At 44.6% G+C, this 24983-nt stretch overlaps 2 protein-coding genes and 1 long non-coding RNA gene across 5 annotated transcripts in view; 2 read left to right on the plus strand and 1 right to left on the minus strand.

Moving 5' to 3' along the window:
• The window catches only part of FAM20C (FAM20C golgi associated secretory pathway kinase), a 58127-nt gene extending 53835 nt beyond the window's left edge, over positions 1-4292 (minus strand). Inside the window, exons 1-3 of one of the 2 annotated variants that reach the window (XM_083800368.1) lie at positions 4153-4292; positions 3096-3848; positions 1132-1304 (exon numbers count right to left, since the gene is read on the minus strand). In XM_083800368.1, the coding sequence (XP_083656494.1) occupies positions 1132-1304; positions 3096-3610 (688 nt within the window). In that variant the 5' untranslated portion in view covers positions 3611-3848; positions 4153-4292. Of the gene's footprint in view, positions 1-1131; positions 1305-3095; positions 4024-4152 lie in introns of those variants that run through there. The other variant, XM_083800367.1, reaches the window with a different exon arrangement.
• LOC310882126 lies at positions 3225-4551 on the plus strand. Of its 2 annotated transcripts, none has more exons than XR_014572818.1 (2): positions 3225-3364; positions 4017-4551. It is a non-coding gene; the product is annotated as an uncharacterized lncRNA (long non-coding RNA). The 2 variants fall into 2 exon arrangements; XR_014572819.1 differs by having other exon boundaries at positions 3269-3407.
• A 1758-nt stretch (positions 4552-6309) lies between these two features.
• Positions 6310-24983, plus strand: part of LOC310882115 (uncharacterized protein) — a 179802-nt gene continuing 161128 nt past the window's right edge. The window contains exons 1-4 of the mRNA XM_083800405.1: positions 6310-6475; positions 15875-15981; positions 16060-16189; positions 17164-17224. Coding sequence (XP_083656531.1) covers positions 16130-16189; positions 17164-17224 — 121 coding nt within the window. The 5' untranslated portion in view covers positions 6310-6475; positions 15875-15981; positions 16060-16129. The remainder of the gene's footprint in view (positions 6476-15874; positions 15982-16059; positions 16190-17163; positions 17225-24983) is intronic.

Here is a 24983-nt window from a genome sequence, read left to right on the forward strand (position 1 = left end):
CTGGCAGAGCTCAGAGCTGAGCACAGCCAAGGAGCAGCTCGATTCACAGGGCAAAGCTCTCCCACGACATCCCACCTTTCCCACCTACTCCACCCAGGTCAGCCCACTCTTGATGACCAAGGAGCTCCCTTTTTCCTGCCCAGGAGCTGCTGAGATTCGCATGATGGAAAACGTAAACCTTTGGCCTGCTCAATGCTATTCTTGCAGGGACCATTTCCTGCTGAAGCCAGGGGAAATTTTGCCTTGCAGGGTTAAAGACCTGGTGACCTCATCCCGCGGCGGCAACGTACAATCAGCAGTTTTACAGAGCTCCTGCTATTTCATCCCTCTGAAACGGACTTAGCAACTTTGTGGTCAGTACAAGTAACTCCATTTTCCCTGCGACTGGTGAAAACTGCTGGCTATGCTGCAGCTCTCTACCTCTACAAAACCACAGGGTGTGTGTTTGTTTAGCATCCCAGGGCTTTCGTTCAGGGCTGTGGGTTGTTTTTTTTTGGCTCCCTGCGCAGCTACGCAGCTAAATTCGAAGAGACACACACTGTCATTAAACAGCCCTGGAGAAAAAAACAAACTCTGTCACCTTGTTTAACCGGATCCAAAGGTTGACAGAGGCATATCCCTGCTGTGGATTTACAAGCAGAACAGAGCTGAGCCATGCCCAGGGAGACTGCAGCTCCGCTGAGCCGCAGAGCCCCGCGGCGCCGGATGCTCCCGCAGCCATCGCTGCAGGGCTGCAGGTCAGCCGCCTCCCTCCTTCCTCCAGACGCAGCCTTTTAAATAATGATCAGCTAATAACACAGATCTAGTGCTGCTAGGATGCTATCTCCTTTTGGCCATCCTTTTTTTCATTATCCCTTTTTTTTTTTTTAATAGGGCACTCTCAACCTGATAACTAAAAGATGTCTGAAATGAATGGGGTTTGCCTCGCTGGCAGACTTTTCAATTATTCAGGTAATACAGAGCTGGCAATATCTCTTTATGTTTAACAAGGAAAATGAACGCAGAAGTCAGGAAGTAATGTTGCAGGCACACCAGAGAAAAGCCATACAAAATATTCATTAATATTCAAACAGCAATAAGATCCTGAACAACAAGCAAATAATCATAAAAACGATACATGTCCAAACATACCAACACTGGTTATCTTTTGGGAGACCAGGTCTTGTAGTAAAGCCTCAATTGCAGGATTATGTCTGGAATACAACTCATACCGATTAATGCCAATGTGGAATTTTAACCAGTTTGGGTAGGAGTCTATGGAGGTTTCTCCAGTTGGCAAAAATTCTTCATTATCTTCATTTTGCCTACCACCAAAAATAAACAAAAAAAAAGGAAAAAACATAAATGATGAGTAAGAAATAATGTTACAGTTTGCAACTGGCATCAAGAAATAAAGCTTCAGGAGGTGACAGCTTGGAAGGGCAGAGCCCTATGAGGTGGGAGAAGTCCCCAGCCTGTCCCTGTGCCCACTGCACGCCAGGAGCCCACTCCCACCCAGGGCCAGGGTGGCTGGATCTTCACCTCTGCTCCTCACGCCTGATTTAATGCCCACGAAAGTCAGGAGGAAAATTCGGAGTGACATCACTGAGTGCTAGCAGAGGCCCTTATATAGCCGAAACATGGAGCTGCAAGGTTTATATTGTATTTAGACTGCATTATGTACAAACATCTTTTACAAGTTTGACCCAAAGGAAAGCATCATCCTGATCTTTTATTTAACAGGGAGCTGGGTCTGGAAGCTGACAGTGGAGCAGGAACTTGACCTGTTGTACCAAATGTTCGCACTCTCTCTCTCGTTCTTCTCTTTTTTAAACACAGAGAATGAGAAGAAATCGGATCACTCTGAACCAGTCACTAAAGAAAAACTCTGGGTGGCTTTGCCCCTTCCTTAGGAGTAAGATATTATTACAGAAAAGGATGGTTAGGCTGACTTTTAACTCCTACATTTCATGTTAGTTCTGTGAACTTCGGCTGCAGCCAACGAAAACAGGCACAAAAGGCAGCTGCATTGTGGAGGTCAGAGATATTTTCGCTCTTCACCTATTTGACACAGTCACATATCTTCCATCCAGAGGTCCTCTGTGGTTTTAGTCATCTCCAGATGTTCATACTTTTGTGACTTTTTTTTCCCTTTTTTCTCAGAGTAACCAGAACTTCTTCAGGTATTTCACTTCACAGTCACTTCTGATTATGAAGTGGAATGGGCCTGGACCATTCACACGCATATGGGACAGAAATCAGAAATATTTATCCTCCCTTTCTGAGGATTTAGATCATGCTGGCTGCTCTGCGGCTTTACAGAGCTTTTGTATGGTACAATGCAGCTGTTTAAACATTACAATGTCGGTGTGTTTGGAAGAGGGTGCTGTTGTATTAGACAAGCCTTTTGATTTTTCAGTCATTGAAATTTTGCAGCGTTCCTTACAAGCCAACAGGGCAAATGATTCACAGAGGCAACTCGGTGCTTTGAAGGCCGGAGAGCAGCGGAGGTGCCGAGACACTGGGAATTAATTGAGGATGAAAAATGTGGCACAGATCAGATCCTGAAGGCAGAAATACCTGCTAGGGTGGATGCCTTTGTGATACCAGACCTTGCTTTTGAGAAAAGTTAATATGCTGCTGCCTGGCCTCATTGCTCAGTCCCCGCACCTCTGAGCAGAGACTGGGAAGGTGCTGGGGCAGGAGGATCACCAAGAGCCTGACCCCGTTCTTATGCTGTTTTTCCAGCAGCATCTGCCTCTGGCTACAGCTGGACACAGGATATAGGGTCATAGGGACCCTCTGGTCCCAGCACTCCAGCCTTCTTGCTTTCCTGTGTTATATCCCGCATTTTGTTGCATTTTTCGGAGGAAAACAACCGGCCAACCCCATGTACGATTCTCTTCCCCCTCTGCCACCGGCGACACCCAACTGCCTCCCCTCAGCCCCCCACTTCTTTCAAACCACCCATCACCCCAATCCCCGAGCACAGCGGGCCGAGGACCAACCCTACAAACCCCAAGGCGGGGACCCACCGCCCCGTTCCCACACCGACCCCAAGCCTCCCCCCACAGCGGAGGGGCACCCCGGGCCGGGCCCCCCGCCCCGTTACTCACCACTCGGGCTGCTCGGCCGCCCGCGGGTTGAACCTGATGTCGCTGTTGACATTGAAGAGGAGGTCGCCGTCGGCCAGCGGGGGCAGGGCGGCGCGGTAGAGCGGGTGCTGGAAGAGGGCGGCCAACGGGGCGGCGGCGGCGGCTGTGGCAGTGCCGGGGGGCGGCGGGCGCGGCGCCCCGGGAGCTATGAGGCGCCTCGGCCTCGCCGCCGCCGCCGTTCCCCCGCCGTCCGCCGCTTTCTCCGCCGCCTCCCGCGACTGCGAGGAGAGGTTGGAGGCCGGCTCGGCGCTGAAGTCCTGCAGGATCCGCAGCGTGTGCTTGCTGGGCCAACGCGGGGCGGCGCGGGGCGGCGGGGCGGCGGCGGCGGCGGGCGGCGGGCAGGAGCAAGCGGGGCGGCCCTCGGCCCCCCGGCGCTCCAGGCGCGGCAGCAGGTCGATCATGATGTGCATGGTGCAGGCGACGAGGAACACCATGAGGATCAGCAGCCGGAATTTGCGGACCAGGAGCATTTTCATGGCCGGGGATGAGGCTCTGGAATTAGCCGGGGAAGGGGGAGGGAGGGGAGGCTGCCGGGGTCTTTCGCGGAAAAAGGCCGGGCGGGCGTGGGGCTCGCTGCAACCCCCCCGGGGCCGCTTCGGTTTTCTCCCTTCGGGTCGGGCGGCGAGCGATCAAGTCCGTAAAGTTACCTCCATAGGCGCCGCGGAACGCACAGGCTAAAAACAATAGGTCCTCATGTCTCAGGAGCATCAAGAACTTAGGAGGGGGGAGGAAAAAAAAAAACAGGAAAAATAAAAATAATGATAAGAATAATTAAAAAAAAAAAAAAGTGTACCGGTCCGAGCCTTTAAAATCAATAGGAAAACAAAGCCGGCGGCGTTGCAATTTATAAAGCCATCTGTTCACGATTTCTCTTTATTACAGGGATCACAACAAATAGGGAAAACTGGTTCTTGAAGAGAAACCGGCATCTGACGCTAGCTCGGATTAAGTAATAACAATAATAATAATAAAAAAAAAAACACGGGGAGGGAAGGGGGAAGAATAATATTAAGAAAACCTGTACGGAAAGGCGACAGAAGAAAAAAAATCATCCATAATATTTGGCTGTGCAGGAAACGCTGACTCCCTTCCTTTGAATTTGACCAGTGATGCAGCAGAAGCACTCTCCCGCTCGCTCTCGCTCCCTCTCTTCTGTGAGACTGTTTAAGAACATTGGCTGGAAAATCATTTTCTTAGAGCGGTTCCAGTTTCTTCATCCATCGCGTCCAGTGTTTGGGAGAGATTAATATGTTCAACTGCGATCAAGTCTGAGTGGCTGCTGTATCCGAGCTGGGCTTTTGCTTTGGCTTCGGTCGTTTTTTTTGGCCGCAAAACTGTCTGATGGCACAACTGCAACATAAAGGTTAAATATGGCACAGAAAAAAAAAAAAAGGATTAGAGAAAAGAAACTAATAAATCAGTAGAGGTTCTTTTTAGCAAAGAGGTCCTGTCTTTGATCTCTGCTGGGTCTTACAGATCTGCCTTTTAGCGAGAAAGGAAGAAAGAAAGTGGGGGGGGGGGGGGGGAAGAGAGAAGGGAAGAGGGGGGAGAGATCTTTGGCAGGTGCAGAGTGAAAACCTCTTTCAGCTACACTGAATTCTGGAGACTGGTTGGACTAGTAGCTCTGCAGCTCCAGCTTTCAGTGGGTGTGTTAAATATTATGAGCGAGCCATGATTCCTGCCTTCCTCACGTCATAGTTAGGAGATTGGCTAAATAAACGCTACAGTGATAGTAACAGGAAAACCTCAACCAAAAGCGTTTTTTTTTTTTTTTCTTTCTCCTCCTCTCCTCCCTCCTTCCCACCCCCCTTTTCATTCTACTGCAGCTCCAACTGGGGCAAGGAGAGGGCGTCTGTTCCACAAAGGTTTGCAAAATCATTAGAAAAAAAAAAAGAATATAATAATAAAGCAGTGGCGGAGTGGGGAAGCTGTGTTAATAGTGTTGCAAAGTATTAGCACGGTCTGCTGCTGGGAGCAGCAATTTTGCTCCGTCATTGTCTGGGCTGCAGAGCGGGTGGGTGCCCGCTCCCCCTTGCACCCAGCCCCTCGCCGTAGCAAGGTCAGAAGGGAAAGCTGTGCTCCGATTCCTCTGGAGGAGCAGTCTTTATTTTTTAATCCCAGATCCTGTGTGTTGTGATAATCCCAGGGTGTGCTGCAGGGTAATCTGCCTTCCTGCAGCTGTTAGCTGCCCCTGCAGCTCAGTGCCCAGGTGGCTAGTGGTGCTGGTGGCCCTGGGGCTAATAGGAGGTATTAATGGCTGTTGGAGGAAGGGACAAGTCACTGCAGTGGTGTTCAGGTGCTCAGGTAGGGGTGCTCAGGGGTGCTGATTTTGTCTTTGGGAGGGGGCCACCCTGGATTTGTGGTGCTTAGCAGGCCTCAAACGGTCATGAAGTGGGGACACAGTAGGAAAGAAAGGTATGGGCTTCTGCCAACCCTCCACCACCTTTACCCAGAATCAACTCAAATGCTGACCCATTTTGCCCCGGTTTAACCAACATTAAAGTATTGCTTTCCCTCCAAAAAAGTATTTTTTACCCAGACTCCATCCAGCACTGTTCCCTCACTGCGAGCTTCTACAAAGCCTTGCGCCCTGCACACCACTGGAACACATCCGTGGGGTTACCGGATCGCTAAGTTCCACACAGGGGAAGCCAGTGCTTCTCCAAGGGAAAAAAAGACTCTGAGAAACAAAGATCTGATGGGGCCGTGATCCTATGGACTTCTCTGTGCCTTCATGGGGGAACAAGAGCTATTGCTGCCCTGGGGGGAGCATTTTGGTGCCAAGGTTCAGATGCAGGCCTTTGATTCCCACAGAAGCCATTTTGTCACCCTGGAACTTTTAAGTACAAGCATATTTAGTGACAACAAATCACTTGGGTATGGAGCCAGAAGCAACACTTTTCATCCTTTTCTGCATTCTTAGCAAGGTTCGCTCAGGAAAGAATATATATCAGGAAACCCACCACTACGCAAAGAGGATATGGTATGTGGTAGGCGTGCAGCATTAATGACATGTGGAAGAGGTGGTTTTTTTTTTTTTTTTTTTTAAACCTGCCAATGGCAACAGCTTTTCTCCTGCACAGCTTCTGGTGCTGTCACTTAGGGAAGTCAGCTGGGCTGAATTAGCAATGAAGCCCAAGGAAACAAAAGAAGGCAGGTGGGAGCTAAAGTTTGGGCTCTGGGAGGTGGGGGGTGGTGGAGGAGAGCAGTCAAAGTAGGCCCTCTGGGAGGGGTGAGTGTAGGCCATGTGTTTCTGTGTAGTTTGCTTGTAGTCCCTTTACTACAGCTTTTCTAACGGGTTCTGTGTGAGTTCCTTGCAGCTCTTCATGGATCTCTGTAAGGTTAGAGAACACAGCATGTTACCTACTTTAGTGTGCCACAATAGGATTTGTAGAGTATGTGCTGTAGCTAGGGTTGTTGGTTGTTTTTTTTCTTACTTTATGTCTGGCCTACTAAATTTGAAGGCTGTGATATTAGAGGGGAGGTGGGCCTTAACAGGTATGATGAAGTTGAAAAATACTTGTTTTTTGAATACATCTGATATTTTGCAGCAACAAATTGCATTAGATGTCATAATTCTGCATGTGAGTTTTATATAATGAAAGTGGGATCAGCTTTGAAGTGTAATACAGAAAATTAAATGTAATTAGTTACAAGGCTTTCAAAGGTGAAATGAAAGAGCAATATGGTGAGCAGGTAACTGATTCCTTGAAACTTGATTCTCATCAGAATGACCTTTAGTGAATATTGTTACCAAACCAAGTATGATTTCATCTAAACTTTGCCTATGTGAGAACTGACTCCTGCTAACGCTGTTCCATGGACTTTTTGTTCCTTGGGCCTTTCAAGCCTCACAGACCTATCTGGTGAGGGGAAGCTGTTTGTATTCCCTTTGCAACTGGACTTTTGTGGACAAGAGTTCCCTAGAGGTGCAAATAAAGGAGAGTTTCTTAACTCTGCACATTTTTAGGAGAACTAAGTCTCTCTTTTGCAAGATCATACTTACTGCTTTGGGCAATGTTTTCTATAGTGTAGATACTACCCATATGGTGGTCAAGTAAAGGTGTTGAAAAGAGTGTCACTGGCTGGAGATCTCTCCTTTCACAGGATCTGTAATGGAGTTATGGCTCCATGGGCATACAGCTAATTGCTTTGAGATGTCCTTCACCTCTGTTTCTGGCCTTCCTGGCTTCCTTAAAGTATTGGGCAATATCCTACAAGCTAATAAACTTGGGCTGCCTCCTGTGTGGATTTCTGTTCCCCATGACAGTCTGGGTACTGGGTATTTTTCCCTAAGTTGCACAGCATCTTTCAGGCTTCAGTCTTTCCCAGCAGGGATGAGCAGATGCTGTCACCTGAATCAGATTTTTCTTTCGTCCTCTTGTTCAATGCAATACAACAGTCTTTAAAGGAAAATAACATCAGATGATTATTTCTCAACTTCAATATCTTCAAATGTCTTATTTCACAGATGACTATGTCAATATGTAAAGATGCAGAAGGCAAACACAGACAGTGAGCTTGTGGCTTTACCCTAAAGGAAGGGGCAACGTGTAATTCCCACTGCTGTATTTTCTGAGCCTTTCATCCTACTTCCTGGAGGCTGTTAATGATCAGCATCAGTAGAATACTACATTCCCTCTGTGCCTTTAAGCTGTGCTGGTTGGTGAGGCAAGGGAATGAAGCCAAGGTACATCTAAATTTCTCCTCTTCTGTGTGGGCTGCATCCTTAGCACATCTCTCAATGCAATGAGGACACCAGCCTCCTTCTTTTCTTACTGATCTTTCCCATGAATAGGTAGTGAGCAAGTTGTGCTCTTGCTCTGGAGGTAATATACCTTGGATCTGAGTAAAGGGGCTCTTGCCTCTGTAATCCACTATTTGGGAGCTCAGAGTAAATGGGTCTCAAGTTTGCTTTCCTGTTGGTGGTCCTGCAGGGCTGGCAGGAGTCCTGGTGTTTGTTTTGGAGTTGGGTGCCTGAGTATCTGCTGGGCTGGGAGGGCCAAGGTGGCTCATGGCTGAGAAGCCGCAGGTTGTGGGTTTGTGAAGCCAAAGGGTGAGGCAGGAGTGAAGTCAGGAGCTGGGCCACAAGTCAGGAAAGCCTGGAAACTGGACAGCAGGTACAAGATAAGGAGCAGGCAGGACTAGGACAGACAGGTTCAAGGAACAGGACTGAGGGCTGCCAGGGCTGGTGCAGCTTCCCAGGACCATCCCTTTGCTTACTCTGAGCAAGTGTGGGCATGGTGCATGGGGGCTTTTGTGCTGGGGTCTGGGGGTACATGACCCACCCCTAGCAAGGAATGGCTCCCTTCCCCTGCTGTGTGGGAAGAAACAGGGATTTGTGTCCAGCCAGCTGGACTTCAGCCCTATCTCTGTGCCTTGATGCTTTGGCCCCTTCTCTTCCAAAGTAAGTGTAACACTTGAATGTGTTACCTCCCTTGACTTCAAACATTTGCTTTTAAGACTTGGAGTTGATAGGGAAAATGCTGATTTTGGTAACTGCTGACTGGTGTTGAACCTTTTCTTCAAATAAGTTTTTAACCACAGAACTGATCTGTGTAGAGACATAAGGCCTTTCTAATAATGCCTGATTTGGAGAGTTTCAGTTCATTGTTTTACTTTCTAAGGTCCTAGGCTCAGTAAGAAAAATGTAAATATTTCTCCTTATCTAAACTCTATGCCGTTGTATGGAATTCTATTATGTGGTCAACAGCTTCTCATTTCTGCTGTGTTGTGTGTTGGGCCAGCATTGCTCTTATAATTGCTAGCGTTATGTAAACAATGAAATAACTTCTTAATGGAATATTACAACATTAGTAAGTTATTGCATGCAGCTCATTTTAAAAATTTCAATAAAATCAAGTCTCTCCCAATCAAATTCTTGGTTATTGAATTCAAATACCCATCATTTTCTTGAAGGTATTTGAATGTTATTGGAAATTTGACATTAAATTACAACAATCACAAGCCAAGATGGCTTTGGATCTAACAAGTTTTTTTTATCTGATATTACAAATTAGCATTTAATGCATTTTTGCATGTTCTGCCTTTGCTTTTATTTAACAATACAATCAAGAATTCAGGAGAAGTTGTTATATATCCTGGCACTTCATTGTTTTGTGCATGAATTAATAGCTTTTCTGTTGGTGAAATCTGTGCAGAAGTTTATTTTCCCCATTTTGTCTGCTTGCCTCGCTGAGCAGCGACAATGGTCAGTGTATGTGATAATGTATTCAGGTAAATAAATGAAGCGTGGTTTTGGGTGAGTAAACATACCCAGCTATAATTTTCTATTATGACTGTTTACAGCCCTCTGATGTAAAACCTGAATGCAGCAGGGCAAACTGGAAGTCAGGCCTGATTGCACATTTTCTATCAACATATTTTTATTGTTCCATCTAATGGGAAAAAATGGGTTTTCCTTTCTGAAAACCTCTATCTCTGATGCTGGGAGCCCCAAGGGCATCACATGCCTTGTCTGGTCCCTGCGGTGACACTGCCTAGGGTGCTCTTTCTGCTTTCCTTCTGCATTTCCTCCTTCTGTGAAGATGCATGTGCTGACCCAATTTATTGGTGCTTTGCCTTACAAAAAAGGATCACACCAGAAATCTGACAGGTACTGCATATTAACCTCCCACTCTGTGAAAATCACCTTTTATTGCTGAGAATTATGCTTGATCTGTCTACTGAACAGAAGGCAAGTCCACAAGCTTGATTTCATAGTCAACTTTTCAGTGTATGAAAGATCAGGGATACCTGTTTGAAGTGTTATGTTAATGTGTTAATAACAAAAAAGTACCCCCTAGGTTATTTTGATTGCTTTCCAGCCCAGGATTTTGTTAGCTACATGATATTTTTGATCCAAATCTTGGCCAAATCTCTTCCCAAAACCAGAGGCAGTTAGGCCACTCGTTCCTTCCTGTAATGGTTTTGCTAAGGTTGACTGGAAGTGCATTGAGCTGTGAGCTTGAGCTCAATAATAATGAAAGGAGGCTTTCCCTGTTACCAGCATTGCTGGCTGGTGTTGCTGAATCATCAGTGCTGGGCAAAGTGTAGCCTGTCCTGGAAATGCATCACCAGACCCAACTGATTTCAGAAAGCCAAAACTTCTAGCTTCAGCTTTGAGCGTTTCCATTCTGTAATTTGGGATACAATGTTCTAGGTGATCAAAAAAAAAACCTAGGAGTAGCTTGAGAAACCTGTTGAAAGCAGAGAATTCCTTATATTAGGACAATGAAACAGAAGGCTTTTCCCTGCCTGTTTGTTCCTCATCAGCTATTGCTGCTGCAGATCAAGGGTTAGCTCCTCAGCTGGTATCAGCTGGCCCCGATTTCAATCAAATGCTATTTAATTGTATCAGCTGAGGGTCTGGTCCACAATGCTTAATTCTTCCATTGGCTGGAACAAAGGGCTGCCTGGCAATGCAAGAACAAAACCTGTTACTGTTGGTGCTAGAGCAATGGGATTGGCCAGTAGAGGTATCACATTTACTCTGGCTGTTCAGGCAGAGCAGTAATCTTGTGTGTAGATACATCAGAGGGGCTGAAAAATTCCACTCTTAAATGGTAGAGCATCATAAAGAAAATTAACTGTTAGGAAGCTGTGTTCTTATCTAAAAATGACTTAAACTAAGTCAAAACAAATTATCTTGACTTGCGTGACATAAGAGCACGCACTACTTAAGTTAATTTTATCCTCTTATAATAACCAATTCCTTTAAAAAGATTGTCATCAAATATCCTGTATTCCTTGTGGACTGAGTTCAGGTAATAGTACATGGATCTTTTGAAAGTGTATAAAACAGCTTGCTAAATTACACGATCATTTTGCAGATTCATTGAAATTGATGGTGCTACATGCATTATGCCTGGAAAAAGTGTGTCCTAATGCTAAAACAAGTCTAGTTACACATGCATGTAGGAAACTTAGGCTTACTGGAGTGAGCATGGTCATACAGACATGTTTTAGTGCATATGAACACGTGAATGGAGGCACACATGAGCAGTTTAATTGTATACTGGAGAAACTCTTATGGGAATACATTTTTTTTGTTGCTAATTTGGATTTGTATGGATATTTTGACTTAACTTGAGCCTTTTTCCCCTTGGCTGGTTAAATTTTCGATCAGATCATTTAAAGAAAAACAACCTGAGGAAGTAAGAGCAAGCCACAAAGACATTTAAAGCATGCCACAGCCTGAAATAGAAATTAAAATACTAATAAAAAAAATCTCATGGGAGAGCCTTACAACTAGGCAGTATAACATAGCAGGCTGTGAATTACTCTGCCCCTGGGAGACACCAGGGCTCTTCCCTACTTGGGCGCTCCCTGGCTACGTGATGCTGGAAGTAATTTCAGTTCTGTTTCCTCATTTGGTAGGAGGGATACCCTAGAGCATTTTGAGATCTATTAATAAAAGTCACTACAGGAGAGAGAGAGACAGACAGACACTATGATATCTTTGGTCTCTTTGGAGAATAATTCATGCTCTTGATTTTAACCTCATGAGAAACTCAAACCCTTAAGAATGCTTCTGTAGAGGAAGGCCTGAAATACTGGGACTATGCAGAAGTCTGGGGTCAGAAAAACCCTTACATCTAGTAGCACCCTCAGGGCTATATGATTGAGGGTTATATGATTGCTCACATACTTCAGGACTTCATGATGTGACTGGAAGTGCAAGCACATTGACTCCAATAACAGAGGGGCTTGCAAGAGCCCCCTTGCACCTCCTCCCCAGCCTTGTCTGTTTTCCAGCTCTTCTATGTTTTTCTCGCTTCCTGTCCCTAAGAAAGTGTTTTTTGAAAGCTGATCAGACGTAATCACAGATCTACTTCTGATGGCTTGATATTAAAGTCACTGAAAACTCTGGCCATGGTGAATTCCTGTACAGTAATTATCACCAAAAAAAAAATCCCCCTTCCCCAACGCTTGATGATACTTTGTTCTCTAATCAAGCCTTGCCATAAAGCTTAATACAAGCTTAGAGAAAAGCATGGGAAAGGCAGGTGCTTGCCAAGGGTGCCTGAGCTCCCAGCAGTCCTCTTTCTTTTCCACCTCCTGAATTGTTGCTCAGTAGGTGTTAGTGAAAAAGCTTTTGTAGCTGTTTAAAAATGTACGCCTTCTGTGCTCCTGTCCCTAGCAAATGTATGTATTCTGATTTATTAGCTTGGTGTGAACTTCTTTTCTAATGGATTGTCACCTTCTCTGTGGTTTGGGCTTCTCCTTTCTTGGTTCTGCTGGGGCATCCTGCCTCAGCAGGGTTACAGCAGCACCAGCAGTTCCCATCCAGCCTGCACCCTTCCTGCTATGCTCCCTTGATATCTGAATTGATATCTCTGCTTTTTCTCTTCTTCCCTTCCTGTTGGTAGGGCTTTCTGGAACTGCTTTGGTGGTGATTTCCACTCTTTCAGTCCTAAATTTGTCTTTGCATCTCTAAGGGGTTTACCACACACTCACTTTTTTTTTCTCCTTACTGATATGTTGCAATAAAACTGCAGTGATTAAAAGGGGTTATTCTGTGTTTGCTGTTGGAGGTGGGAGGATGTGTGGCCCTCATGGTAGAAGCAGATGCCCTCTTGTAGGGAGGGATGATCTATGAGTAAAGGAGCATGTCAGGGTGCTGGGCAGGTTGGTTTTCTGGCTCTCATTTCTTGTCAGGTCTTGGGCTTCTCCAAGGGATAGGCTCAAACACTAGAGACAGCTTAGGTGGCTGAGCTGGAAGCATAATTGCCATACTCCCTTGCAGGTCAGACCTAATTGCCTTTGGGGTTGTCGTGTTAGTCTCTCAACCAAGACTCCCAGCTACAGGCTGGAGCAACAAGATTATCTACTCTCTTTTCAGGGTGGGAGAGCTTTGATTCAGGGCCTACCCTTTATTCTTTGTGCAGTGCCTACAGCAAGAGAGCAGTGTCCTCAGGTGGATTAGATTAGAAGAAAGAGGATGATCTAAATGCACAGCACCTATAATATGGCAGGGAAAGCAGTTGCTCACTTACCTTCTCCGTTGGAAGATGAAAACTTTGGGCAGTTGCTGAGAAATGTGTCAGGGTTATAACTCCCGGGTGGGCCGCGAGTGTTAGACATGCAAAATGAGAGTGGTTGAAGTGCAGGCTTTTTCCTTCACAGGCTGTTTGAAGACTGAGGTAACATAAAAAAAATAAATAAATAAAAATAAAAGGTTTCCATGGAAATTTCAAAACCGAAGGAGTGAATATCGGTGTGCTTTGTATGTTCTTCACAGCTGATATAAGTCACAGTGTAAATGGACCTAAGTGCTGAGTGACCTTTGAAAAAAAAAACATAGGAACTTTGTTGTTGTCAGTGGTGTGGTCCCCCCCCCTCCCAACAAGTCATTTTCAGTGAAGTGATTCGCTGGTTTAACCAGACAGGGATATGGTGACAAGATGGAGGCTGCAGTGAGTAACAAGGCCCAGTCAATTATTGACTAGCCCATCTCAGCACCTTTGTTTTCTTTGCTGACAAAATATTGTGACCTTTGTCTAGGGAGCTGAGCCTGCAGGAACCAGGAGGTGACCATTCTGGGTGTCACTGTGAGAAATGAACATTTTCTTGTTATTGGAGTGAATTGAATTTTCCCCTTGCAAAGCTTTTCCTATTATCTTTTAGATTAATGTGCTGCACATGGCTGTCTGCTCTGATTTCTGTCCTTTCTCATAGGAAAACATGCAGAATAAGCCAGGGCCGTAGTTGTTGCCTTGTGAAATATTTCAGGAGCTCTAAGTTAGAGCAGAGCCAGGTACGGCCCAGACCTCAGCTGAGACCCCTTAAACACAACTGCCATACATTTAAGCACTAATACAGTGACTTGTGTGGATTTTTCTTCAAATGGCATCTGCTTGTCCTGCTAGAGCTTAAAAATTCAAGGGCACAAGTAGGTTTGCAGTAGTGCTCTGGTATGTTCACATTTGCTGTGTGGAGGTCTGCATCTCCCCTTCCTTTCCAGCTGTCTTCAAATACAGATCATGCTCATCCAGTGGGTTAGTCAGGGCACAGGGACCAGGCTTCTCTGCACCTTTTCCATAGTTGCTGCTCCTTTGGGCACTGATGTAGCCAGAAAACTCCGGGGAAAAAAGGAGGCAAATGCCTGAGATCCCCAAAGGGGCAGTGCCATGTCCTGGGTGTTCCTTGCCCTGTGATGGGGAAGAGGCTGTAGTGGCTGCATTGGTTCCCTGCACTGGAGGTGGCAGTGAAACACAGCTGGCCTCCTCAATTGCTCCCTGAAGTCAACAGAAGCTCTGATTACTGATATTCAGCGTGGCAGTTTGATATCTGACTGAACATATTGAATTGAAAGGCTGGTAGAGCCCTTGTATGTGATCCTATCACTGGGAATAGAGGTCCTGCTCAGCTCTGTGTTGGTCACCGCTTTGCTGGACTAAGTTCTGCAAGACCCACATTCATGTTATCGGAGACCATCGTATAATATAAGGCCATAAAGACTTTCATTCCTTATCTGAAAGGACCACTCTAAAATTCCGGTCTATAAATGGTAATGATATAGGTAAATCAAGGACTATGGTTAATAAACTGAATGCTTGTATTTAGTTAAGATACGAAGTAATGCGATGATGTTCCCAGTACCTGATAGCTTCTGTGCCACAGATAGCAAGCAAACCAGCAAAGAAAAGTTCCAGGAAGAGCAAAGAAGTAGCAAATCCAAAAAAAAAAAAGAAAAAGCTTCAAAGACAGCCCATTGAAACTGGTAAGGTTTAAAAAAAAAAAAAAGCTTTTAGAAAGAAACATTAAAAGGATCAACATCAAAGGAAGAACAAAAGGGAATAGGGACAAATAAATTAAAGAACAAAATTATGTAGAAAAAGAACAAAATGTCTTACACAGAAGACTGAAAATGAAGGACATGAAGAAATAAGAGGAGTATGATGCAGCTTTGAGTATCATTTCCATGGGTGCTCACAGTCCAATGTGAGCACTTGCATTATACTGCCTATTTTATTTTCTTTCATTTTATTGTACCTTACCCTAGAGAAAATAATTATAGGTTCCTTTTAATAATAATTACAGGTGGTAGGCTGTGCATTTTACCTCTGGTCTTGAGGGATAACAGAAATAGCACTGTGGGTTGTCAAGAACTGCTTGGATGCTTTGCTTTGCACCACTGGCAATGGCAGAAGTGGTCTGGGGGTTGCAGAGAACTGCCATGTGCTCAAATATGGGTAGGATTTGGGTACATGTCACGGTAGGTGAAGGCTTAGTAAGGATAAGGAGGAAGCTGCCTTCCCTACTCGAGGTCTACAATGCATGACTTGCCCTGTCTGCCACCTACAGAGAGGTGCAGAAGAATATATGAAGTACCTCTGCCAGTGAAGTCACAGGGCTATTTTATGCACCAAGGAAGATGCTATTTCAAGTAACAGGTACATGCCAAGATACTGGGAGAATTTGATGCGGAGACTGGAATATAAATTAGGGCCACAGAGTAGTGCTGTGCAGCTGCTCCACGTGTGCTCCCCCTGCACCAATGCTCAGGGCACAGCAACAGCCCTGGGGTAAGGGACAAGGTGTGCTACACGTGAATGGTGTGTAACAGATGTCTAAGCGTGCTCCAGGGTGAACCCATTACAGAGGTAGTGCAAAAGTCAGAGCTTCATCGTGCTATTCCCCACCTGTTGTGGGGTTATAAACCTGTGGCAAAATGGGAAGTGAAATGGCTGATGGATCTCATGAGTCCAGCCAGACCCGAATTGTTTCTCTTGTAGAGGACATGAGAGAAACCAGCTGAAAATCCCCTCCGTATCTGCTCTAGCACTTTTGGTTTATTCTCAGAAGGCAGACATTGGTATTGCTGCAAAGCACTTCAGGAGGGGTAAGGATGCTGCAAGGCAGTGAAATACAGATTGCTCTACCCCAGAGGGAAATGCTGACAGTTTGCATGCCCCAGTAGCCTCTCTTCCTCCATCAAATTTCCAGGGGCTGTGTTCTGATGCAGCAGTGCTTCCTCATCTGCTCCTTCAATGCAGTGGCAGCAAGAAAACGGGGAAAGACTGCAAACACACTCCTGTTTGTACCCCACAGTAAGTGCGATCTAAAGTCATTTGGTTCTTCGCTTACTGGCACCTGACAGCCAGAGGGGTTGAGAAACAAACAGAAGGAGAAAAAGGAGGAAAAGGAAAAAAGACTGAGGCTTAGAAAGGTGAGAGGCACAGCAGTGGTGATCGCCTCTGAAGTCTTTTAATGGAAAGGTCTGTGGAAAATGATTTTCTCTTTTTCTTTGCTCTCCAGACCCCAGCGTTCAAAGGGCAGGCAGTGACTGCAACTGCTGCCAGCTGGATCCTCCGCAAGTGTTCTTTCGGCTTGGGCAGGCTAATTCCAGGAGTGGGAAAACTTGCCCTGGGTGCTGAATATGCACATTTGCATTCTTCTTGAAACCTAAGCTGTACTTTTATTTAGTCTGAGTCATAATTCAAAAAAAAAAAAAAAGGCACAAATCTTTTGTGGAGAAAAGCAGCAGAAAACTTTCTTGGCACAAACATATGCAAGCCATATTTCTACAACAATTTTTTTCCATGTAAGTTTAACCTCTGAAGGACACAAGTTAAATTGAACGTGTAGGTTTGGTAATATACAATGGCATTGTCAGCCTGGCAGTCATAGAGCAGTGATACACCATGGAAGAAACAGCACACCTGCGTTTAGAGGCAGGGTGAGGTTACCTTGCCAGGGTCCACATTAGTGCTGCCATCCCTGTGTGACTGTGGCCATGTCATTTAATTTCTTTGCATCGCTTTCAAATGGGTGTGAAATTAGTACCATATGCAGCATGCATGCAAAGGCCAGGGGGATAAATCACAGCGAAAGATCACATTGTCCTTAAGGAAGAGAAGTCTGGGGCTGTGCACATCTGAAACAACGGTGCTTTGTGATCTGCCTGGTGAATGAGCAAGGAGAGTGCTCACCCTGCTGGGGTGAGGGGATGTGATAGGAAGGGTATGGGGAATAAATACAGAAAGTGCCTTAATCCCTACTGTACAACTTGCTTCCCATGCAGGTGTGGATGTGTTGGAGCACGGCAAGGGAGCAATGGGCAGAAGCCTCCACCTTGGCTGCATGTGAGTTAATTTGTGTTTGTGTCACTAAAGGGGTATTCGTGCACCGTGGTACTCTGCTGAAAGGCTTTGAAGCTCAGGCGTATCTCTGCACGAGTCGAACAGGGCTGTGTCTGGACTGGAGCTGACAAGTTTCGCAGAACTATGTTGGCTCTTGCAGATTTCTGCTAATATGGGCATCTGTGTCCTGTTCCTCCACCCTGTGAATGACAGTTCCCTAACTGTGATGGGCTGGGACCTATGTGTGCTAGATGCTGGCTGTGGTGGGGTTGGCCTGGGCAGCCAGATGTGCCCATGCTAATAATAACAGGAATTGCCTTATGAGCAAAGCTCCATCTGGGTCACTTGCATAAGCCACGGGGTATCAGCTCTGTCTTCTCGCTGGACAGGTTATGTAACTGCATCAGGAATCAAGCATACAACTTGAATTTTACCTTTCCTGAACATCTGGCCATTCACGTTTTAGGCCGGCTGATCTTAGAAAGATCCTGGTCAGAAATAGGTCTCCGTGCATGCGTGCAGGCATGGCAAGCAAGTGCTGGAAGGTTGCCAAGTCAATGACCTTGAAATTCATTTCCAAATTCTAGTGAATATCTTGCATTTTCTCCATTCTTGCCTCAGCTCCAAGTTTCAGTGAGAGCAGTGCTGTGGTGTGCTGACCTCCCTAGCCCTAATGCAGCACTTATTTAGAAGATTCCCTCTTTTTTTCTCCTTCTGCTTTGCTGTCTTTGAAACCAGCAGCAAGGAAGGCAGTGGAGCCCTGAGAGGAGGCAGGATGTGACCTGAAGGAAGTGGTGTCTGTGAAAAGAGACTAGTCGACTTCAGCAGGTTTTGGATTGAGCTGGAAAAAGGCTGCTGGCAGGGTGGTTGGCCGTGCCCTCACAGCATTTTAATTTCCTCCCTTCCCTGGCCTCAGCTAGTCTGACCCTGCTGACCTTTGGTGAACACTGATCCTCTGGTGTTCTCCACCAAGAAAGCAAAACCCAGAACAAGTTTTGTTGGAGAATTGTCAGGGAAGTGATTGCAGCTTTTAATTTGCTTGACTTGCTGGCTGAGGTCCATGTTGGCAGATATTTTGGTAGCTCGTTTATGCTGGAGGCTTTTCTCTGTTCTTTAAAGCTGTGCTCCAGGTACCTGGTACACCCTGATCCGTGTCCCTTTTGAAGGCAGCCTCAGGATCACCTGCTCACATAAACGAACCCAACGGATTGTATGTCACAGCAGCAACATGTAAACGTAAAGAAAGTTTTCATGTTCCTAATGTTTTTAATCCAGGGTTTTTGAAGAAATAAGAATAGTATGACGGTTTGTTTCTCAAAGCCTGCCCCCCTCGGCTCTTTAAACTGCTCTTCTTATTCTCAGAGGAGGTGATAAATACAATACATGCACCCATGCACATAAACCAGCGTTATTTTGTGCTTAGTCCATGTGTTTCATGTAGAAAGCTGGATGACGGCCAGATCAGTAAATGACTCTGATTTTTCATGGAAATCAAGAACACAGCAGATGTACTATATACTGAAAAGAGTTAAGAATAGCTGTTTGCCATCTCAGTGCTTGCCTTTAAACAAAATACCTAACGTACAGAGCAGCAGTTGTTTAGTGTATGGAGAATTTAACATTAATAATTGCCTTTGCTGTTTCTGAGAGCTTGCCAGGTTTATGCGGGGGGGCAGAGGTTGGGTTGAAGTTAATGACAAGTTTTGCAGACAGGATTTCTGCTAACATTTTAAGCACTCTCCGTGTTCAAACCCTCTGACTGCTATGAGCTGTGAAAGTCTTCTCATGACCACTTGCATATTGCAGTAAGTTTTGAGAAAAGATGTGCAAGTATGAAAATTAATTCCCATTTTTGTCCTGCTATGGAGCTGGGTATTTTTTTTATCTCGTATCTGGGGTAAATTGAGAAGCTAAGTCAGGGTCACATAGCAAGCTTATTTTGAATGCTGGTGCCTCTCTCTGTCACTGGTACCAATTCATTCTCATTACAAATCTGAGTAGCTAGTTCAGCATTACACGGAGGATTGGCTGCATCTGGCAAAACTGGATTAATTCCAGCATGCTGCATAACTCCAGACTGACTGCAATCCTTGGGAGAAAGATTTGTCTTTAAGAGTTAATTTGAGCGCACTCCCAATGCATGTCTTTCAGTGTGTTTGGCTTCATTGCTGCTGTCAAATGGCATGGGGGCCTTTATGTAAATAATTTTGACAATATGCATTTGTAAGCTGGTGTAAAGAAAACATTTTCTTCCTTTGCATGTTGTATAGTGGAAGAGCTTCATCTCCACATCACATTTCTGCTCAAATGTACAGCAGTTTTAAGTAATTCTTTGTGCAAGAATACTCCACGTAGACACAATTTTAGGGAACAGTTCACCAATCTACCTGGAAGGCTGACTTTTTTAAGACAAATTTTGCTAATTCTGTAAACTTCCATACGGTGCTTTTTTGGTTCAATATGTTGCTTGGGGGGGGGGGGGGGGGGTAAGAAAAAAAAACAAAGTTTTCCTAGAGGGCTAAAAAAAGACTTTTGAAATGCCATGAGAGTATAGTGATGAGTTATGCTGGAGAAACCAATATTATATCTTTCATCATTTGTCTGGTGTCCTTGCCAAACTTCTAATTTAGCAGTGCACAGTAGTGCACCAAAGTGAGTCATGAATTCTTCAGTGTAATTACCACGCAGTGCAAAACCAAGGCTACAGAAGTCTGAACCTTTTCCTGTCTGTTTTTCCCCTTCTACTTGCTTTTCAAATACCATATGCTTTGCAGGAAAGCTGTGCATAGCATCACAGCTTCAACCTTGTTCTGAGCAGATATGATTAAAAACTAAATTCTGAATTAATGAGTAAAAGTTCCTATTTATGGGACAGTCATAGAAGGGAAAAATGCCTTTTTTGCAGCTACATTTTTTTATTTAGGGACTACAGCGTTGTAGAGGTAACCACTGTAGTGTAGTCTTGATATGAGAAAATGCTGGGAGATAGTCTTGTTGACATTTAAAAATTTGTTTTTTCCTTGAATTGATTTTTATATCCTTGTGTTTTTCTTGCCTATGCATTTTCAAAAATGATGCTTCCACATGAGGTAGTTGCCAGGGGCATTTGCAATGCTTGTGCATTCCTTCAGGGTCCGGCCCCATGAATAACTCATGGAAGTGTCCCAATGACTGTATCGGTAAGTTGTGAGGGTGCACTTGCAGTCTGGGGTTTCAAAGCTGTTACTGTGTCCAAATTCATGTACATCTTGATGGGTTCATTGAGGATCACTAACTTTTACTTGTTTTGTAAGTGCACATAAGGACTCTACATTTAAGATGTGACTCCAAAAGACAAATCTCTTTAGAAATTTGCTGACAAGTGAAGCCTTCAGAACAAGATACAATATTAACAATGGGTTCTGTTGGTCTAGTAAAAGGCCTGCAAATTCTGTTTAGTGTCCGTTTTCATAGTGCAAATATTTATATCTTTCAAGTTTTTAGATTTGACATCTAAGTTGCTGTACATGATTGTTACTTTGACCAAGAGTCTTCAGTAGACAGACTTAAAAATTCAACACAGTTTCTTCAATACAAGGGACACTTAGGTTTCTTCAGACTGTACAAAGTTGAATGATGCTTCCAAACACGCTGCACCAAATGTATTGAATATGTTAAACTACCTCGGTATCTGAATTATTTGTGCCTCCCTGTGTGTGACTTGGGTAACCGCGTAACAAAAATCTGCCATGGTATGGATGTGGTCAGTTGCACTTCCTCCAGCTGCCATGAGGATGCCTGATGCTCGGTGGAGCATTGTTCCTAGGTATTGTGAAAAACGGCTTCCTGAGTTAACTGCACAAACTTACTTCCTGCAGAAATACGTGGTTGTGTTTCAGAAGGCATACTTGAGCCACAACAGAAATACTGCTGTTACAAGGTCCAAATGCACCATGGACCTTTCCCACCACCTTCTGGCTGGCATTTCCCTGTACATGAGAGGAAATGTGCCTTTCTGGCACACGTCTTTTCAGCAGCTATGGACAAACTATGATTATTTAACTGTGACCACGGAGTAGTACAATGACAAAAGACATGTTACAAACTCCCGTTACAGTTCTGGAAACTTCTTTCTACTCTATTTCAATTAGTGTTTTGGTTACCAGAGTTTGGTTCAGGGTTGTGGCTCAGTCCTGCACTTGTTTCATTGTTGGGTAAAGGTGATTAAAGCAGAGGGCTTGCTTATGAATGGTGTCCCACTCTACTGGCAATGCTCTTAACCACCACTTCTGTCATTGCATTAACTGAACTCAATGGTCTGAATTCCTAGAGGTCATTTCTTTGCCTGTCATAACTGTGTTTATTAGATTGCACTGTGGTGAGAAGTTAATTCTACATCCATGCTGAATGAAATGCCTCACTCTTCCATTTTTCTGAAGTTTCAAAACTTCAGTGTTGTCATTGTAGGAACTTATATAGAGAGGTGAGGCTAAGCTAATGGCTTCCTACATAGACTGTTCCTTTGCTTGGAAGTTGAATAAGTTATGTATTTCAGGACAGTTGTTCTTTAGGTCATGGAGAGGTTCAGTTTGTACATCAGGTGATCTCTCAGTTACGGCAGCATCAATAGCGTTTGTAATATCCTGAGTTGTAAGGATCCACAAGGATCATAAAGTCCAGCGCTTATGCCCCAGATTAATTCTTGTGTATTGTGGAGTTTCAAAGCACAAGTAAAAACCGATTTCCAAAGGAGTCCACAGCCTAAACATGTATACATCAAGAGGAGATAACAGTGAATAAGACATGCTTGGCATGGTGTATGATTGTAGTTGTGCAAGAAGCTAGCATAATCATGAGTTGGGGGGGAAAAACATTAATTGTTTTGTGTTATGTTGGATGGAAAACTTAAAGGGGAACTGCTGAGAAAGGGCTTATACAAGAGAGGCAGAGTGGATCAAATCCAGCTGGATACTTCAGGCACTGGGATGGCACAAACAAACCTTGTCTTACTCACTGTAATTATAATAGCCGCCTTGGAGAGATGGGTTCGGTCTAAATGCTGCATTACTTTGATTTTGTCAATTAAAGTCTGATGCAGTTAGACGAAGCCCTTGCTCTGTGTACTTGACACTGCAAGATGTTGAGGAGACTGGCCCCGATCCAACAAAGCACTTAAGTGATTCCATTAGCCTAAATGGCACTACCTGTATGCTTAAAATTAAGCATGCACTTAAGTGCTTTGCTGGGTTGGTGCCAGTGTGTGCAATGGGTGGCAATATCGGATTTGTAGTGAGCACCAAAGTCTTGCTTTGGTTTTTGCACACATGAGGTCTATATGGTTTCATTTACTGCCTCTTTAGTCCAGCTCTTCACGTTGTGATTTTGATAAAAAGTGACGACACTGAATAAATCACCCCCCAGAAGTGCTTCTTGCACAGAATTTTTACAATGCGTGCTATCAAAACCTGTTCACCCAGAGTAATGCTGAGCTGAGCAGGTCCAGTTAACAACACTAAAGCATGAGGCAGTTAAATACAGAGCCTGACACCTGGTAACCTGTGAGTGTGGTTTGGGAGCAGCTGAAGAACATTTGAAAGGGCTGATGTTCTTGACTGAATGGAGGCTGCATAGCCAGATGCTTAATGGTGTTCTTGGATCAAAAGGATCTACAGTCTATATATAATTGTGATAAAACTGTATCATAAAATACTATAATCAGTATTACTTAGTTTATATACTTTTCTTTAGAAACCCCAAAGGCACTGTGGATTCAGAAATAAGCATATCCACTGAGTCTGAAAAGTTAGAGGTCATACAGGTGCCAGAGTCCACTGAGAAAAATTGGAAATGATTTACCCTAAATTAAAGACAATGGGCTTGGAAGGGACCTCAGGAGGTCATTTAGTTCATCTGTCTCTTTAAACCACCAGCACAATATATTCCCCAGTCTCCCCAAGCTATCTATTCCAGGGTATAACAGTCTTTTACCATTAGAAAGTATTTCCTGATGTCCGAATTGAATTTCCCTAGCTGTAATTTTATCTCATTATTTCTTGTCTGACCTACCATGCGCACAAAGAATAGATTATTCCCTTCCCCTCTGCAGCATCCTTTCGCAGCAGTCTCAGGGCAGCGCTGAGCTGCTGTTCCTCAATCTGCATCACTTCCCTTATTTCACTCTTGCAGTTCTTCATGCTCCCTTCATTTCCAGCCCTCTGAGATCTTGCCCCCACAAAATATCCATGAGGGAATAAGAAGGGGGTTGAAACTGTGCTCTCAGCTTTCTAGGCAATAGTCTGGTGCATATGGGTAGAAGAAATTCTGCAGCCCTGCCTTGCTGTACATTAGAGTGTATCAGACCACCCAGTCCCTGTGTACATGGTTATTTATTGAGATGACTTTCCTTATTAAAGAAACACTTAATTCTCCTTTTTTTTTTTTTTTTTTAAACTTAGCAGCAGGTGATGCAGGAGATAAAACTGGTCGGACACAGCCGTTGCTGAAAGGCCTGTTTTCCCAGGGAAGCCGGGGCATGGGCTTACTTTCTTGCTCTTTCCCCTTGACTGCTAACTCACTCCTCACAAGGGAGCCTCAGTTCTGGTCCTGAATTTTGGGTCTGTTGGGAGGTAGGCAAAGGACTGAGGCTGATGCGGTTAACGAGCTGCAGTGCAAGTTCTGCAAAGCTGGGCTGGAAAGCCCTTCAGGAGGGACCTGAAAGTGAGAGGTATAAAACAGACAGAAGAGGAAAAAGGAATCTGCTCCTCCAAGTCTTCTGCACTGCTTCAGCTCAAATCCAGGAAGGACCTTTGCAGGCTCAGGATGTTCCAGCAGCATTCTGGTGACGGATTTTTCTTCTTCTTTCAAAGATGCAGCTTGGCACATTTGATTGCCAACCCTATCAGTGCTTGGACAGGTCAGATGCAGAGCTTTCTTCAGCCTGCTCTTTATTCCAGGATTACCCCCGAGGGCAGCAGCAGCTTGGGCACATCAGGGATCCGCAGGTCAGCCCTTGCATTGCATGCTCAGCGAGCAACCCTTCCCTACGTGCGCACGTGCACTGCTCTCTTTATTATTCTTGAAGCACCTCGGGAAAGTTTTTGCAGTGCACGGCCCTGCCTGCCTTGCAGCTTTGATAACGCTCCCCTGTCGACAGCTGATATTCACGTGGGTACAAAGCCAGTTATATTTACACTCTCCCAGAAGGCTCGGTGCAGTTGTCACAACTTGTCAGTGGTCAGGACTGAACAGTTCGCTGCTGGAAAGAGGCTTTTCTGTTACAGAATTTGGCATGTTTAAAAAGGATCTGGGTGGCTGAGATTATTAAGATGTAATCAAATGCATTAAGGCAACTACTTCCTTCACCATTAATAATGAGAAACCTGGCAATATAATCTTCCCTTCACTCTCTTGTTTCATTTTTGTGGTGAGAAATGAAATGAAAGCAATCAGGAGCTCCAGGAGCCTTTTCACATCACGTATTTTTGTTGTCATAAAATCATTGAATAAGTACTCCTGTCATGTAATTTTACTTATTTTTTTTTTCTGGAAGAAGTCTGTCCCTTATCATAGCTCCTAAGCATTCCCATAAGTGAGGGAAAAAAAAATCCCATTAATTCATGGAAGTACTTCAGAAAACTTTTCCTTAAGCCTCACTTGCAATATATACACTTCCTTCTCAGGTAGTCTGTTTCATTTTTAGCTTCCTGTATGTGGTATATTTGTTTACTAAATCTTATACAATTTATTTTAAATCCTCCCTAAGAGTTAAGGGATTAGGAAATGA

The sequence above is a fragment of the Anser anser genome (assembly GCF_964211835.1).
Source record: "Anser anser genome assembly, chromosome: 15".
NCBI lineage: Eukaryota > Metazoa > Chordata > Aves > Anseriformes > Anatidae > Anser > Anser anser.